The 18555-nt window shown below is 30.5% G+C and overlaps 1 protein-coding gene across 1 annotated transcript in view; it reads left to right on the forward strand.

Moving 5' to 3' along the window:
* LOC115888442 (sodium/potassium/calcium exchanger Nckx30C) overlaps window positions 1–18555 on the forward strand; it is a 127056-nt gene that overhangs the window by 27447 nt on the left and 81054 nt on the right. The window contains exon 2 of the mRNA XM_030908187.1: window positions 16709–16717. Within this exon, the coding sequence (XP_030764047.1) occupies window positions 16709–16717 (9 nt within the window). The remainder of the gene's footprint in view (window positions 1–16708; window positions 16718–18555) is intronic.

Genomic DNA, 18555 nt, shown 5'->3' on the forward strand with positions numbered 1-18555 from the left:
TTGTTTTCGTATGATCTCTGCCTTGTTGAGCAGAAAACGACTGAAAATGCTGAGCAGAAAACGAAAAGAAAATTTGGTTGATAAAAATATATCGAAATACAAAGAATATATTCATGCATTTTTATATCAATTGGAATGTCTGCTATTTATTCTTACAGTACACATTTTTTTGGCTTATTTCTAACCAAACGCTTTTGTCCCGCTAAATTTATCTTCCAACGCACTGTGCGCTCGTCCATCAAATGCAAAAATTACTGTCACTGTCTAAAATCTTTAGCGCCAACTTCAACTCGGTCAGCAGATGACGTAAAAAAACTGACAGTGCAGGAAGATAGGAATCGAACTATCCTTAAGTCTATAGTATCCTTGAGCAGAATATACTTTTAATAATTCTTTAGATTCTTTTATTGTCAATCATGGCCCACTAATAAAAATGGTCTTTTAATGAAAACTTTTAAATATTGAAGTAAATAGTGAAAATAAATAGAGAGCGATATATATTTCTGAGAAGTTTATGTTAACAGACTATGTCATTGTATTTTACGTAAAAAGTTAAACAATAAACAGTTTTCACCTTCTCGATACCTTTTACAATAACAGAGATAGGGGGGGTGTTCCAAATTGCAAAATTTTCAAAAAGACCCTGTAGCTCAGAAACGAAGAGAGCTATGAAAATTTTGTTTACAGCATCTTCCGTTTGACAAAAATGTGGGACAGGTTTGTGCAAACCGTACCCTTTTATCTTCACTAATAACGGAGATACCGTATGATACCAACCTAAATGGGACACCCTGTACTATATATAAATCAGGGTATAGCTTTATCTCTAGATCCAACAAAAAAATAGACTAATTTATTTTGTACGGGCTTATTCAAAGTTCAGACGAACGACGGGAATATTTGTTTCATTATGACCTGATCTGTGGAGGATTATTCTTATGTTCATTTCTTAACTAGAATTATCGTTAGAATGTTCGGTATGATGCAACATGCCAACCCAAACCGTCAACTTTCGTAAATCCAACTGTATATATTTTGCGCATAGTCATTAACTAATATTCCTAGCAAGCCTCTCTCATTTGCATCCTTTTACTCTCCACCTATTTCAATGAAACGACATACACATACACACACTGTGCCAGTGTGCTCTTTAAATTCTCTATATGTACTAAATGAATGCTTCATTGTTTCCAGCACCAAGCAGCAGCTCAAGCTCTGGTGAGTGAGAATTAAAGCTTTCTTTTTTTCTCAGTTCTCACCCTTTTATACTTTCTCGCTTATTGCATGCTTGTAGATCCTGATAACTACTTTTTATAATACAGGGTAGTCCGAACTGTATTCTGGAAACTTCGGCAGCACATTCTGCTGATAAAAATAAGTAAAAAAGTTCGTATAAATGTATGTCCTAAAATGCTTAGTGTCGGAGATACAGGGTGTAGAAGTTTCTTTTTTATTTCGATTTTTTCCAAATAATTTCTGAACTAACGTCAATATTTAGATGAAAATTGGTGTCTGGGACTTTTGTGATATGAGAAATTTGATTTTGATGTCAATATGACTCCTACTTATAGAGGGCGCCACCTACATATTTTTTAACTGGTTTGAAGAGTAATAACTTTGTGTCAGTACCTGTATAAAACTACTGAGTAAAAAATATACATTCACGACGTTTTTTTACATAAAAAAGTACCTTGATAAAAATCGCTAAAAGTAATGGTTCTCGAGATATTTGGAATCGAAATTTTCAATCCCTCTCATCATTGACATAAATTAATCATGTTGACTAAATAGCTATTAGACTGAAACCATAAATTTGAAATATTTTTGTGCCAAGTTCAACAGAAACTGTTCCTTCATCATTTTTTCGAAGAAAAATTTATAATTAATTTAAATTAAAAATAAAAAGTTCCCAAACTGATCATTTCATTCAAATAACTATATTCTCAACATATGTTTACTTTTCGTCAATAATGATATGTATTGACTATTTTCATTTTAAATATCTTGAGAACTGTTGCTCGTAGAGATTTTTACCAAAAGACATTTTTTACGTAAAAAATCACTTAAGTAAATATTTTTTTACTCAGTAGTTTTATACAGGTACCTACAGTTAAAACACATGTAGTTGGCGCCCTCTACAAGTAGGAGTCATATTGCCATGAAAATCAAATTTCTCATGGCAAAAAACTTCCAGATTCCAATTTTCATTCAAATATTGACGTTACTTGAAATTATTTGGAAAAAGTCGAAATAAATATGAAACTGCTGCACTCTGTATCTCCGAAACTAAGCCCTTTAGAACATACATTTATAAGATTTTTTTAATTATTTTTTTCTGCAGAATATGCTACCGAAGTTTTCAGAATACAGTTCGAACCACCCTGTATATTTTGCCCTTAATTATATTTTTTTCTTGTTGAATTTTATTTAATTTTAAACACATTATTAACAATTAGTCATTCCTAAAAATTTTTATGCGTAGTTTTAGAAAAATTTTATAATATACATTTAATAGCAGACGATTGAAAAGAAATGGCGTTGCAGTAGCCCCTAAAATGACAATAATTGATAATTTCTGTTGCGTCAACCCCATGTCTTTTATTAAAAAAAACATAGATTAATACATAATAATTATTAAATTTATAAATAGCAAAAATGTAAATATTTTCTATTAATAGGAAAATATTTTAATGAGAATATATTTGGGTCTCGGAACTATTACATTTTTCTTAATAATTTCTAAAATATGACAGACGACTAATTTTTGTACCAATTTTTATTACATATCTTATAGACAGAAACTATTAACAATTCTAATTTGAAGAACTACTGCGACACCGTTTTTTCCAATTATTCAGTAATTTTTGAAATATTTTAATTATTATTAGAGCATGATTATTAATATTCCATTTGAACATTTTTGTAATAATAATATTTTATGTATTTTAGTTAGATATTTAAATACATTATTTAATAACCCGGTATAATTATTATTATTAATAATTGTATCAAGTGAAAAATAAATCGTTCTATAAATCACGATTGGATTATTGTTGTTAATTAATTTTGAAAAATTCATAATTTAGTTATTCAAAAAAGATATTTTTTTATTGGGAAACAAGCGAAGATCATTTTCACTTTATGCCAAGAATTTTACATGCAACCATGTAGATTTTTTCTAGGTATTTTTCAGTGATTTCGGTATTATTCTTGAAATTATAATAAACTACTCAAAAAAATTTATCGCATGTTTTTAAATCAATAATATTAATTTGAGAAACAACAGACCTTGAATTCTCTGAATTACGTTTTTAAGTAGTTTGGATACTAGAAAGGGAAATATTCTAAACAATAACCCTACGCACTGACATGAAATTTTTAGTTAGCCAACAATTGAGTTGCAAAAGTAAAAACAATATATTCTTATGAAGCCGATTGGTCAACTGTTTGATTGCCTGTGAGAGCGGTTCGAATAGGAATATATTCGTTACACATCTAAAATTAAATAGTCTGTCGACTAAAAATTGCTTGTCAACCTATAGTCTAAGGCTACGCAATGCAATAAAATAGTTGACCGAACGGCTCCACAAGATTGTATTGTTTTCACTTTATGAACTAAATAATCGGCCGACTGAATATTGCATATCAGCGCGTAGCCCAATAATCCTAAAAAACTCGCAAGAGGAAGTTTCAAAAATGCACGGTTCATTTAGAAATATGCAATAATTAGTTTTTATCAAATATGCGATAATTCTATGAGTAGTGTATTAATTATCTGAACAATTTATATTTTTTCACTAAAAATTAGAGGTTAATATTAACAAGTTAAATAAGATATACAGGGTGGTCCAAAGTGTATTCCGGAAACTTCGTCAGCATATTCTGCAGGTAAAAATAGGTAAAAAAGTTCTTATAAATATACGTCCTAAAAGGCTTAGTTTTGGAGATACAGGGTGTACAAGTTTCATATTTATTTCGATTTTTTCTAAATAATTTATGAAGTAACGTCAATGTTTGGATGAAAATTGGTGTCTGGACAGGGGCGGATACAGGAATTTATTTTAGGGGGGGTCCAAAATGAAAAGCAATGTAGAATATAGTTTTTAGGGCGCCATTGTTAACGCAAAAGCCTAATATTTTACACAATTCACAGACTTTAGGGGGGGCCCGGGCCCCATGGGCCCTCCCCCTGTATCCGTCACTGTGTCTGGAAGTTTTTTGGCATGTGAAATTTGATTTTGATGTCAATATGACTCCTACTTGTAGAGGACGCCACCTACATATTTTTTAACTGGTTTGAAGAGTAATAACTTTTTGTCCGTACCTGTATAAAACTAGTGAGTAAAAAAATATAAATTTACGACGTTTTCTACGTAAAAATATAACAATATCATGATTGACATAAATTAAATATGTTGACTAAACAGTTATTAGATTGAAATCATAAATTTGAAATGTTTTTGTGGCAAAAGTTAACAGAAACTATTTTATCATCATTTTTTCGCAGAAAAATTTAAGATGAATTTAAAAAAAAATAAAAATTTTCCAAATTTATTATTTCAGTCAAATCTACTAATATCTACTCAACGTGTTCATTTTTTGTCAATAATGACATGTATTGACTATTTCCATTTTAAATATCTTGAGAACGTTTGCTCCGAGCGATTTTTACCAAAAAACATTTTTTACGTAAAAAATTACTTACGGAAATGTATATTTTTTCACTCAGAAGTTTATACAGGTACATATGAAAAGATATTACTCTTCAAAACACTTAAAACATATGTAGGTGGCGCCCCCGACAATTAGGAGTCATATTGACATCAAAATCCCAAATTTTTCATGTCAAAAGACTCCCAGACACCAATTTTCATCCAAATATTGACGTTACTTCAGAAATTATTTGAAAAAAATCAAAATATAAATGAAACTTCTACATCATGTATTTCCGAAACTAAAGCATTTTAGGACATACTTATACGAACTTTTTTACTTACTTTTATCAGCAGAATATGCTGCCGAAGTTTCCGGAATACAGTTCGGACCACCCTGTATATCAGATTAAATAAAATGTCAATATACAGGGTGTCCCAGAAATAAGTGCAAGTATTTTAACTGGTAGTATATTTCAGCCTCAGAAACACGACTATGAGGTTTTTTTGTAAAAAAAATTTTTGGAAATTTGGAATTTTTTGAAAAAAAATTTGGAAATTTTTTTAGTTTTAAGTTAAAAAACATAATTTCTAGATAATATGGCAACACAGGTAGCAGATTAAATTTACATGAAAGGAAATCCAGAAAAGATCCAGTGGTTCTCAAAATTTAAGCAAAAAAGTATTTTTTGTTTAAATTTTCAAAGTAAAATAACTCGGTTATTTGGACTTATTTGAAAAATGGCAAAAAAAATGTTTCTTTTTATATCTACCACCCCTTAAAATACATGCACATATTTCTGGGACACCCTGTATATCTTGAAAATGAAAATATCTTTAGCACGGACCGGAATATGTCTAACACTTTTATTAAAAACATTAAGGAAAGACCATGTCAAGAAACTTCGGTGAAGCGCGATGGAGACTGAAAATGGCCGACTTAAATTTCGATTTATCGGTGCCGTTCTAATTTTATTCAGAACTTGTAAAAATATAATGTAGGTAGACTCGTAGACTCAATAATTTGTTGTTTTAGTTTACATTGTCAATAAATGTTGGTAGTTTTAAAATTGTTATAAAAATATATATTTCTTGTAAAAATATAAAATTTCTGTAATAATAATTTAAAAACTCAAACATCAGATACGCTCCATAGATAAAGATACGCTCAACTGAAACACGTAAGTCAAATTGACGTATCTAAATTATTTATGACAAGTAATAAAGAAAAGCGAAAATGCAAGAAAAAATATATAATTAGTATTCTAAAAGGTATTCTAAGTGAATTTTATAATGATCGGTTTACTACACGTATGTATATTATGATAGATACTTACCAGTGAAAAGTTATTCCATTATTAGCCGACCATACCAATAGGTATTGTAGGCTATTAAGTTCGACAAAAAAAAAGTTTTTTTAATTATACGTGCCTCCTGGCGCCAATTTTTTCCCTAGGTTTTGGCCGACGTCTACCGCATGTTACACAACCAACTATTTTACAGTTTTTTTCGATAAATTGCAATAGTGTCCCTGTTAGTTTAAGATCTGGCACAATTTACTACCTCTAGACAAAAGCATTATTGTAGAACAAATAATAAATAACATAAAATAAGCACAGCAAAGACAAATAAATCCATAAAATTTGAAATTAAATTCATGCATAGATAATTCAGGTTTTGTCATATAAAAGTTTATTGCCATCCCGTTATTTTTTATCATACAGTAACTTCCAGATTTATTAATGAAAGTAAAAATTTGTAAATGTTTATGCTATATACCGGAATAAATGTATTACTTTCTAACATTATTAAAATATTAATAAGGAGAGAGCACGTAATGCAAATCAATAATGCACTTTGGTGAACCGTGTCAAGGTTATACTTACAATAGATACTTAACAGTGTTAGACATTGCATTGTAGATACTATATAGGAATATAAAAATTATTAATAATTTTTTTTAATCTAAATCTATTAAGTATATAAACATAAATTATCTAAAATAAAAATTACTTTGATATTATAAAATTTTCATACCAAAGATTTAATATTCGTTCAAATTTAAATTCTAAGAGTAATAATGTATTATTTGGATTATGTAGCTTGCATATAAGATTGCATTTGTGGCTTTAATTGAGAAATTTTTTCTTCTTTGCATGTAGCAAGAGAAATACTTTTTTAATGAGTTTATATTACAATCAACGGCGTATGGTTATTAATAAAATCCAAATGGTTTATAATGCCTAAATATCAATATTTCTATTTGTTTAAAGATTACTTATATTTCTTTAAAGAAATGCTGATCGTATGTTAAAAAATTATGAATAATTAAAAAACGCGATGTAAGAATTTCAACCTGTATACGAATTAAAATGACTGGAAATGTTGCTATGTGGATACACCGGGTGTTTCTCAAAAGTGGCTCACCCCTATAACTTTTTTTACATAAAAAATGAGATTTCTTATGTTAATACATGGCATGCATTAGGACTGATTGACCTATTCAATTGCTTTTTTTGGTTTCAGTGGCAATGACTACAACTTTTAATTTTTAAATGACACCCTCGGTATTTTTTTACTTCTTCTTTCTTCTCAAACTCTCCTTTTCAGAAACGAAAATTTTATTCAAAATACCAGTTGTGTGGTACGAAATTATTCATAAAAAATGTTTTTTCCAAATATGCCAATCTTGTTCCATTTGAAAAAATTGAGTTATAATTAAAAATATGATTTGGAGGGCATCTTTTAACCGACCAAGACAAGACACGAAAAATATTAGATGATCAAATCTATTTTCTTTGAATAAAAATTAGTGTTTTAACACAGCCATGACACTTTAAATTGAAATTTAAAATACGAATTTTTTTCAGTGAGAATGGGAGTGAGTTGAGTTGGAATGTCAAAAGTTGAATATTTCCTTTGAGTAAGAAGAATATTTCACTCTATTCAGAGTGTTTGGTTTGGTTTGTGAAAGAATGATAGGTAACAATAAGAAAGTAAAACTATATAGCTTCTTCCGCATCGCCAGACGGCGCAAAAGACCCTAAACTACAAATTTCTAATTTATATATGAAGATGACATTATAGTCTCTATGTTGACTATTGTCTATGGTCCAGTTTTTGTCTAGTTGCTGCTGGTTGACAAAATGTTGGTGATCCGTCAAGTTATTTTTAAATCATTATTTAAATAATTATTAATTCAGATATTCCTGATTTGTCGGAAAGTTCGGTGATTTCAGTGATTTGTGTTTATAGTTTGTGTTTTTATTAGTTTCTGCATTCTGATATTTACAGTCGATCATCCTTTTTGTGTTAGATACTAAACTTTATTATTAAAGTCATGTTGACATTTTAGAAATAATAAATTTCTGAACCAAATAAAAAAATAGTCTAATCATAAATACGTAAGCATATACGTAAGTACATAGTTGGTAATAAGTATATAGTAATTTTAGTAACAGTTAATTAGTAGTCTATAAAATTATTACTATACCGGGTGCGTCTCAAAAGTGACTCACCCATATAACTTTTTTATTTTTTCAGTTAAATAAACAAGATTTGGTGTATTAGTATATGACATAAATTAGGATTGATTGACGTATTCAATTGTTTTCGGTCATTTCCTGTTTCACCGAAAATGACTACAACTTTTGATTTTTAAATGGCACCCTCGGTATTTTTTTACTTTATTCGATAGAAAATAGCACTCTGAATAGAATGACATATCACATGTCAACTTTTGACATTTTTGCATATGGTTTATTTGAAATTATAACTTGCAGTTCGTAACGAAAATTTGACTCGAAATACCAAGTGTGTGGTATCAAATTATTCGTAAAAAAAAGGCTTTTTCCAAATATGCTAATGAGCCACCCTCGTTCCATTTGAAAAAATTGAGATATGATTAAAAATGCGATTTGAGCATTTTTTAACTGATCAGAACAAGACACTAAAAACATTAGACGATCAAATCTATTTTTCCAAGGCTTCTTGATTAAGAATTAGTGTTTTTAACCTAACCTAATTGAAATTTAAAATTCAATTTTTTATTAAACAAGAAATTGAAAAGTTGACATGTGATACGTATTCTATTCAGAATATCATTTTCTACCGAATAAAGTAAAAATATACCGGGTGTGCCATTTAAAAATCAAAACTTGTAGGCATTTCCGGTGAAACAGGAAGTGACCAAAAACAATTGAATGCGTCAATCAATCCCAATTTATGTCATGTACTAACATACCAAATCTCGTTTTTTAACTGAAAAAATAAAAAAGTTATAGGGGTGAGCCACTTTTGAGACACACCTGGTATTATAATTAATTTGCTAAATCAAAAAAAAATAAGCGTTATGTACTCTATTGCTGGTGTTTAAAATGCATGTATTCATAATTTTAATTTTGTTTTGACTAAGTTACACTTCTAATGCTCTAATAAAACATTATTGTTTTATATTTTACAAGGAATAATTTTGCGCTTGAATAACGTTACCGTTTTAGTTAGCGTTAATAAGTAACGGAACGCTGAAACTATGTTATGCCAAAACTCTCCATTAGTTTCTTTCGGATACCCAGAGGGCTCTAAATGACGGACCCATTTGTTTTATATCAGTGTCTAATCTATCTCTAGTATATATTAGTATATGGTGTTATTCTATCAAACATAGTAAAAAAATACCGGAGGTGACATTTAAAAATCAAAAGTTAACAAGAAATGGCAGAAAACAATTGAATACGTCAATCAACCCCGATCTGTGTCATATATTAACATAGCAAATCTCGTTTATTTATCTCAAAAAAAAATAAAAAAGTTAAAAAGTACGGGTGAGCCACTTTTGAGAAACACCCGGTATTGATAATCATTTGCAGTGTGGAAATAGTTGGAATGATGGAAATGTTAGTGAAATAAAGTGATTTGTTTAAAGTGCGCAGAAATTTGCCGGTGCAAGAGGGTAGCAATGGTACGAATGGCTACAAATGCGAACACACGAAAACATTTTTCTTGCGAGAAGATAATGAAAATATGAAAAAGGAATTAAACGAACGAGAAGTGTATTATGAAAGGGCCCAAAACCACCGACGACGCTTCTGACTCAGATATACAGAGCAAATTCCAGTCTCAAACACAAGATATAAAAATAATCACGAAGGAAGAACTACTCTTAGAAATAAAATTCGATAACAATTGTTGAATTACCAAGACGTCTCGTCTTCGAGTCTTTGAATTAAAAACTAGACAGATTTGAAAGAGATCAACAACAATTCGCGCATTGCTCACAAAAAATTTCAATAGCAATTAATACTGAAACAACATAGAAAAAATTATGAAACTAAAGATTAATCAAAACTCGAAAATCCTTGAAGACTTTGATGTTAATTTTAATACAAAATCATTGGAAATATTACTATTTGTTTAAAAGTTATCTATATTTTTGTTTAAAGAAATGCTAATCATACGTTAAAAAATGATGTATAATTAAAAACAATGTAAGAATTTCAAACTGCTTACGAATCGTATATATCAACATTTTCAGTCAATCTAATAATTAGCATCACTACAAACGTTGACATGTGCACATATTGAAAATCATTTGCAGTTCGAAGATAGTTTGTATGTTGAAATTCTTGGTGAGACATTTTGTTATATGAAATTTTGGCAAGCTATAGATTCGAACAGCCTGGTAGTCGGACCGAATACGCCAAATCAATAACTAATACACCAAGAACTAAAAAAAGCAAAAATTAAAAACAGCAACAATCATATGATTACCAAAATAAATCATAACTATATAAATAAAAAACAATATACTTATTGTTTTTTTAACTTAACTAAATGTAGCATATTATACACCAACTTTAAAAAAAAATCATCTGGTACTACAAATTTTGAGACAATTATTACATCTGCCTAGAGTTTTAATGATTTTTTTATAATATTATGTAAAATTGTATCAAATAACTGTGTTCTAATTCAGGTTCAGAGGAATATACACTAGGATGGATCGTAAATCTCAAAATTTTAAAAGTTTTAAAACATCGACTTGGAATACCTACAAAAAGTTGCCTTTGGTAATGTTGATAAAAAAGTGTTACTACAACTTTTTAATAAAATCACATCTTCGGCCCTCTACCAGCCATTAAAAAATGAATTTTTTTTTTAAAATCGATTTGGAATACCTATCAAAAGTTACCTTTAGTAATGTTGATAAAAAAGTTTATTTAAAATTTTTTCATTAAATCACGTCTTCTGCCCTTTACCCGCTGTTAAAAATTGAAAAAAAAAAGAATTTCAAACCGAGAATACTTGGCTGTTTGATATCAGCGCATGCAAATGCGAATTTTTTGACCAATGTTCTTGCGAAAAGGCAAAAAAGGTACCTAAAAATGAACAGGTTTTTTTGATAGATCAGAGAGGTCTTAGAAAAATGGTTATTGGGAAAATTGACATAATGGAAACCTCAAAGCCGATAAACAAAGCCAGCAGAACGGAAAAAGATATACAACGGAAAGAACTACAACGATCCATCCAACATGAAAGCAACATGAATTTATCAAGAAAGCGAAAGTCATTGACAGATATAGAAATTGATCATGACTTGCCTTCCACTTCCTATCAGTACTACAGTACCAACAGAAAAATCCAGTGTACCAAAAATTTTATCAAGCTTCCTACCCTGGCTAAAATTTGTGACCACTATGGACTATCAGATAGATCTGCAGCAGCAGTGACAACGGCAGTGCTACACGATCTTGGAATTGTCACAAAAGACGATAAAAAAAACGTTATAGATCATTGTAAGCTGAGTAAGTAAGTAAGCAAGTAAGAGAGCAAACAAGAAACAGTTTTAAGCAAACGTCCTCGAAAACTTTGAAGGCCATTTATTTTGACGGAAGGAAAGGTAAAACCTATCTTATTGATAATATTGAAGGCAAGTCCCACAGAAGAACTGTACTTGAAGAACATATTTCTTTAGTTCAGGAGCCGGGTTCTGTATTTTTGGGTCATACAGTTCCCAGTTCTGGATCGGATGTGACGGAACCGTCGTGAATACAGGAAAAAAATGGTGCAATTTCTCAATTAGAATTAAAATTAGGACGCCCTTTACTAAGATTGGTTCGGCAGCTTCACGCTAATGAGTTACCTCTTAGGCATATTTTTCAAAAGCTTGACAGTCAAACTCTATAGGTAATACAAAGAAATGTCTATTTTGTCCATTCCGTAAAACTTATATGTATGCTACATGACACCCGCCCCCATATAAGATAGCTTGCACTTCGCCGCATTCTAAATTCAAAAACTCAAGACAATCGTTCACGCAATATCCGACCTTTTATCATCCCACAAATTAATTTTGACGCAATAACTTGTCCCCCATTGTGCCAAACTTTGGAAGTAGATGATTTGAAAAATATTATTTTTAGTTCTTCTGAAACAATCATCGACATCGTTGCATTTAGTGCATTTTCCTGTCACACTCAATCAGTAGAGAGATGCATAAAACTTATAACCGAAGCATCTTTATCAGTTGTAGGCATACAAAAGAGAGATAGTTTTATAAAGACAAAAATAGACTCGCGCAAACTTATGCCACAATTTGAGTAAAAAAAAGACTACAATCAATAAGTGAGCAAAAATAAATGGATGAGGGAGGGTGGGATGGAACTCGCCGAGCAATTACCTCCCCGCTGTGAGTTCTGGGTTGTTTAACAATACGGAATACATAAAATATTGTTAAACAAGCTAAAAACTGCTCTAAGTGCACTGCTCGACACATTTTTAACTCTTTGTTAAAGTGTGTAAATATTAGGGTATTTATAAAAAAAATTGTTTGACCTTAAAATGTCATATTTCAATAAGATATATTATTCCTAATTACAAAAGTTACTTATTATCTGAAATTTTGGCTAAAAATCAAAATTTTATATTTTTGTATTTTTTACTTTTTTTAAAGCCCGGTAGAGGGCAGAAGATGAAAAAAAATTGAAAAACTATAAATAGATATTAGTTTTCTAATACCAATTGGCAACTTTTGTGCAGTATTCCAAAACGATTTTCAAAACTTCGATTTTTCGATCCACCCTAATATACACCTTTCATTACCAACTAATATAAGTTTAAAGAAGTTTCCTATATTGAGGTCTGAAAGATTAAGTAGTCTGAGAAACAAAAGCAGTACTGATATTGTTGGTTCCAATGTTAAAATTTAATTCATAAAAACATTATTAATATTATTTATCAAAAAACATTAACTTTGTAGCAAAACTAATCAATTGATATTCTAAAAAAAATAATATTTTCTACCTAATTCAAACAAGCAAAAGTAATTATTCTAATATTGAAAAAATGCTTTCAAAAGCGATATCTCATTCTATTGACGTACTTATATCACAATTTTATCGAAGATTATTAAAAAGTGTGTGGCGGATAGAACAGAAAAAATATTTAAAGGGAATCGAGAAGAAAATAGTCTCTTCTCCAACAATGATGTTGGCGTCTATCATAGAAAATGTCGTTGAGGCTGTTGAAGTTTTGGTTTGATTAACACAAGTTGCTTAAAAAATGTCTATACCTATGTGGCGGATTCATCTATCCAAAAAAATCCTTATGGGTTTTTCGCCACTGCACTGCAAGAAAAATCTACAAAATAAAATAGCGTTAAACCTAAACGGACGCTGCTTGTCAGAAGTTGTGTTTACAGTAATAAAAATTTGCCTAACAAAGAAAAAAATGCTTAACGTTTCGGAAAGTTTTCTCTTTCCGTCGTCGGAAGCAAAAAAATATAAAGAATCAAGAAAAAAACTATTTAAAATATTTAAATTGAACTATTCGAGAACACTTTACTTTTTAAAACAGATACGTCTACAAGAAATCGTTGACGTTCTGTTAAAAACCCATAAGGATTTTTTTGGATACAAGTTGCTTCTGATGTGATCTCAGTAAAGCACTTAAAGCATCAGATGCTGCTGCGCAAAGTTTGTCAATATTTTGATTTCAACAGTTTGGAACTAATAAAGTCCTACATAGAAAATAGAATACAACTTGTATGTATGGACAGAGTATTATCGGAAAGGGAATCTATGAAAGTGTGTGGAAAACACCTACAGTTTATGTGAACAATGTACCGTCAAATTCCATTTACCCTCTTTGTACAGATTCTGTCAATCACACAAATAAACGGCAGGATAGCAGGACACATTCTGTCAAGTGGTTCTGCCAAGTTCTTCCAACTGGGTGGCAAGTGGTTCTTTGTATAAAACGATGATAAGACAATAGCCCACATACAAAGAAGATTTGGCCTGCGGATATGGACTGCATGCAGACTTGGCCTGCAGATTAAATTTTTGCGTTTGTGGGCCAGGCCAAATCCGTGGCAGGTCAAGCCTTTGGCGAACCAATCCTGTCACAGGCCAAGTCCGCGGATGATGCACAGATAAATAAGAGGAGGGAGATGCTACTATACCGGGTGCGTCTCAAAAGTGGCTCACCCCTATAACTTTTTTATTTTTTCAGATAAAAAAACGAGATTTGGTATGTTAGTATATGACATAAATTAGGATTGATTGGTGTATTCAATTGTTTTTGGTCACTTCCTGTTACACCGGAAATGACTACCTACAACGTTTGATTTTTAAATGACACCCTCGGTATTTTTTTACTTTATTCGATAGAAAATGACATTCTGAATAGAATGACATATCATATGTCAACTTTTGACATTCTCGCTTAATAAAAAATGTTTTTTAAAATTAAATCTAGAGTGCCATGTGCATGTTAAAAATACTAATTCTTCATCAAGGAGCCTTGGAAAAATAGATTTGATCGTCTAATGTTTTTAGTGTCTTGTCCAGGCCAGTTAGAAAATGCTCAAATCGTATTTTTAATCGTATCTCAATTTTTTCAAATGGAACGGGGGTGGCTCATTAGCATATTTTCAAAAAGCATTTTTTTTACGAATAATTTAATATTGTCACTCTGAAGAGAATGACATATGATATGTCATTCTCTTCAGAATGACATTTTCTATCGAATAAAGTAAAAAAATACCGGGGGTGCCATTTAAAAATCAAAAGTTGTCCGGTGAAACCGGAAGTGACCGAAAACAATTGAATACCTAATCCTAATTTATGTCATATACTGACATACCAAATCTCGTTTTTTTAACTAAAAAAATAAAAAATTTAGAGGGGTGAGCCACTTTTGAGACGCACCCGGTATATATTTCTGTAGGATAAAAACGGTATCATTTTCGTTGTTTGGGCGGCGCCAAAAGTGAACTATTTGGACAGGACCGGATTAGGTAAAACTTCAAATAATAGAAGCAAACAATGATTAAAATTTGCCTTGAGCTAATGTAATATTTTTGTGTAATATTAATCGTGTGTATCGTAATGAACAAATTACTTGGCATTACTCCACCAAACTTAAAATAGACATAAAATAATAATTAATGTGCATTCGTTAATTCGGTCATTACGGACCTGCACGCTGTTTATGTTACTCCGGTGAGTTTCTTCGAATCGATACCTTTCCGATACAGCACACGACGCCATGGTTTTTAAAGTTTTTGTGATAGAAAACACTCAAATTATCGACGAAAATATCAAATTTTGGGAAAAATGCACATATGATAAAAACGACTCACAATCAAATATGGCTGGCGGCTAGGTGAACCTCTTATCGCAACAGCTGTAGCGCCTCCCCCCTCTTATTCCTCCGTGAACTGCTGTAAAACGTCGAATTTTGTTCCAAACGAGAATATTTAGCTGGACAAAGATCTATTCGGCAGGCCTTCGACCAAAATACGAAAGTTTTGGTACGTAACAGGCCAAATCAGCAGGGAAGATCCCAATATGGGGAGTAATGGCAAAGAAATATATTAAAGTTTAGTCTTTAAGATATTACCTTATGTGAGACGGAAAGATTGAAGACTGTAATCTAGAGATCACAGCGCCACAATAGATCTGAAAAGATTGTAGCAGAATAGTCCAAGAAAAATGTAATCTATTTTTATCCAACAAAGTCAAAATTTATTGCAGAGGATTTTTTTTCGAAATTTTATCTCGTTTTTTAAGCCTACAATTTTAAAACAACCGTTTTAATTGTTGATTTTACAGCAAAGTCGTTGATAGGTTTTCTAAAGGTCCGTGTATGATGAATACCAATGCCAAATTTGAACAGAGAAACTGCATCTATTTATACAGGTTGAGTCTTAAATAAATGCAAATATTTTCAGGGGCGGTATATTTCGACCCCAAGAACACGTTTATTAGGGTTTATTATAACCACCCTGTATATATTCAGTAGGTCTGAGAATAGGTTTGATTTGGCTATTTTTTATACCTTTTAGAGCGCTTTCACATACGCCGGCAAAATCGCTGCCGATGCCGAAGCTAAAATTGATTGCAATATAAATAAATTAGTTTTTTTAATCTTATATTAAATTAGCTTTATCACATATACTCCGATCAGGCAAAGTCGGTGCCGGCTTTCCCGATCGGTGCCTAATCCGGCGCCGGCTTTGCTCACGTTCAGACAGTTGTGTTTAATTCTATTATATTTGCCTGGTCCACGATTATTTTCCCGAAAGGAGCTAATTTATTTATATTGCAATCGATTTCAGGACCGGCACCGGCACCGGCACCGGCACCGATTTTGCCGGCGTGTGTGAGAGACAACTTTTAATCGGCATTAACCAGCTTAGACTATTTCGCTAACAAGAAAAAAAATCAGTGGCGTACGTGCTTTTTTTAGAAAAATATTCCCAGTGATAACCCATATGCATGTCCCTTGTGAATATGTTGACACTTTTTTAGCTTTAAAATATGTCGCATTTATAATAATTTTTACCTTCAAAATTTCATTCGAAACACCGAAAGTAGTCGGAAAAAATATTAAGACTTTAACACCCTGTAGATACTGAACAAAGCAAAATCAGATCTATGTTGATATGAAAAATAAATCTTATTTTTACGTGGGGAATCTCACCTGTATAAGTTTAATTAAAATATTTATGACGCCAAATCAATATATTTATATTTTGTTATTTTCTGTTTCAGTCTGCTTCAGTGAGTGTCATTTTAGACAATGAAAAGGTCAGTAGAGTATTTGGTTTATTGTTGCCTATCCTTTGTTTTATTGTTTTCCTAAACGTGGAGCCCTAACATTTTAAAATATTTTCATCTTAAAAAATGTGTTTATTTATGATGTTTTCTTAGTAAAAGTTTATTAAACCAATGAATATGAAATGAATCATTTTCAGAAATTATTCTTTTTACATAAATTATTTTAAAATGATGGGTCTTTGTGAGTTATTTCACTTCAATAAATCTTTTTGGGTATACTTAGCATAATGCCAGTTCTTATAGATAAAACAAAACTAAGAAGCTTTTGCACAAATCACGTTCTTGTATTTAATTATAATAGTAATTAGATTTACAATTGTCACAAACTACGAATTATAATATTGTAGATATTAGATGTAATATCGTACAATTTTGTTATTAGTTAGTAAAGAAAAAGTTAAGGAAGATATCGAGTCTTTTTAAAATAATAGTAATATTACTATAATTTATCTTACGGAGAACTACTTCACGTCGTGTTTTTGATTTTGGAAATTTATCTTATTTCACCTAATGAAAGGTATATTTTATAGTCCATTTTATATATAGCTACTTTATTTTCATTTCATGCTATTATTTGTGCAACTGATTTCCTAAAATATTCAATCTTTATTTCCTGTTTCTGTCAAAACCGCATGCAAATAAATGTTTTGTGTATTGTTGTCTGTTATAATCTGTAATACCAAAACAAAATGCACATTATCCATTGTTTATTATTAAAACAACGAATGCGCATTCGTTTTGAATATAGTCCAATTTAGCAACAAACAGGTGTATATCATATAATATTAACTTATGTTTGAGATATAAAAAAATCTCAGATAAATTTATTCCTTAAGAATATGTATTGTAGAGCTGGTATATGCTTATGTATGCATGTACAAATCATAACTATAAATGTTTAATGTTTTTGAAACTACAGTTATAAATGTACATTAGGCAACAAAATTTATAAATACTCTATTGATTTCTTTCCTCTGTAGATAGTTGTTGTAGTCATAAGTATTAACATTAAACTAAAATCCATACATATCTTGAACAGTAAAATTTTTTTGCGTACTAATCAAATATACTCAAATATGATATTTGACAGAAATTATTAGACGGCATGTTACATTATTATAAGAGGATTGATAATGATAATGAAACTTTTGAAATTAAGTTATGTGAATATTATTACTTAAAATGGAATATATAACTTAAAAACAATTGCTTATATTTTTCTGATTTTCTACTACACTATTGATATTAACTTAACTATTACACTAAATACCATACGATCGAAAAAAAACGGCGTCAGCGATGGCTATGAAATAAAGATCGCTGTCATTTTATATGTAGATATAAGTGGAATGTCAACGATCGTCATCTCCAAGATACTGAACAAAGGAAAATCAGATCTATATATCTTTATACAAATAATATATTAATACCGTCACATACTATGCGATTGAAAAAAGTCTTCAGAATTGGCTTTAAGTTACATTAGAAATGACAATCGATTACATTCTGTAAGTTATATGATGATTGTTATTGACAGTCATTTTTAAGCCATTTTATCGCCGTTTTTTCGCTAGATCGTTTGCGTACTTTTGGAAATTTTTGACTATAAAAACACGTTATCATCATCCAAATTATAAAAAAAAATCTTTAACCGGTTATTTCTACTTTAAAAAAACAATGGCTATTTCCGGAAAGTGAATGTAGGTTTCGCTAGTGTAGCAAAACATTCTACGAATTTGTAATATGATTTAACTTCTAAAATTATATAATAATATCAATAA

The sequence above is a fragment of the Sitophilus oryzae genome, unplaced genomic scaffold, assembly GCF_002938485.1.
Source record: "Sitophilus oryzae breed Bouriz unplaced genomic scaffold, Soryzae_2.0 scaffold_738_pilon_pilon, whole genome shotgun sequence".
Classification (NCBI taxonomy): Eukaryota; Metazoa; Arthropoda; class Insecta; order Coleoptera; family Curculionidae; genus Sitophilus; species Sitophilus oryzae.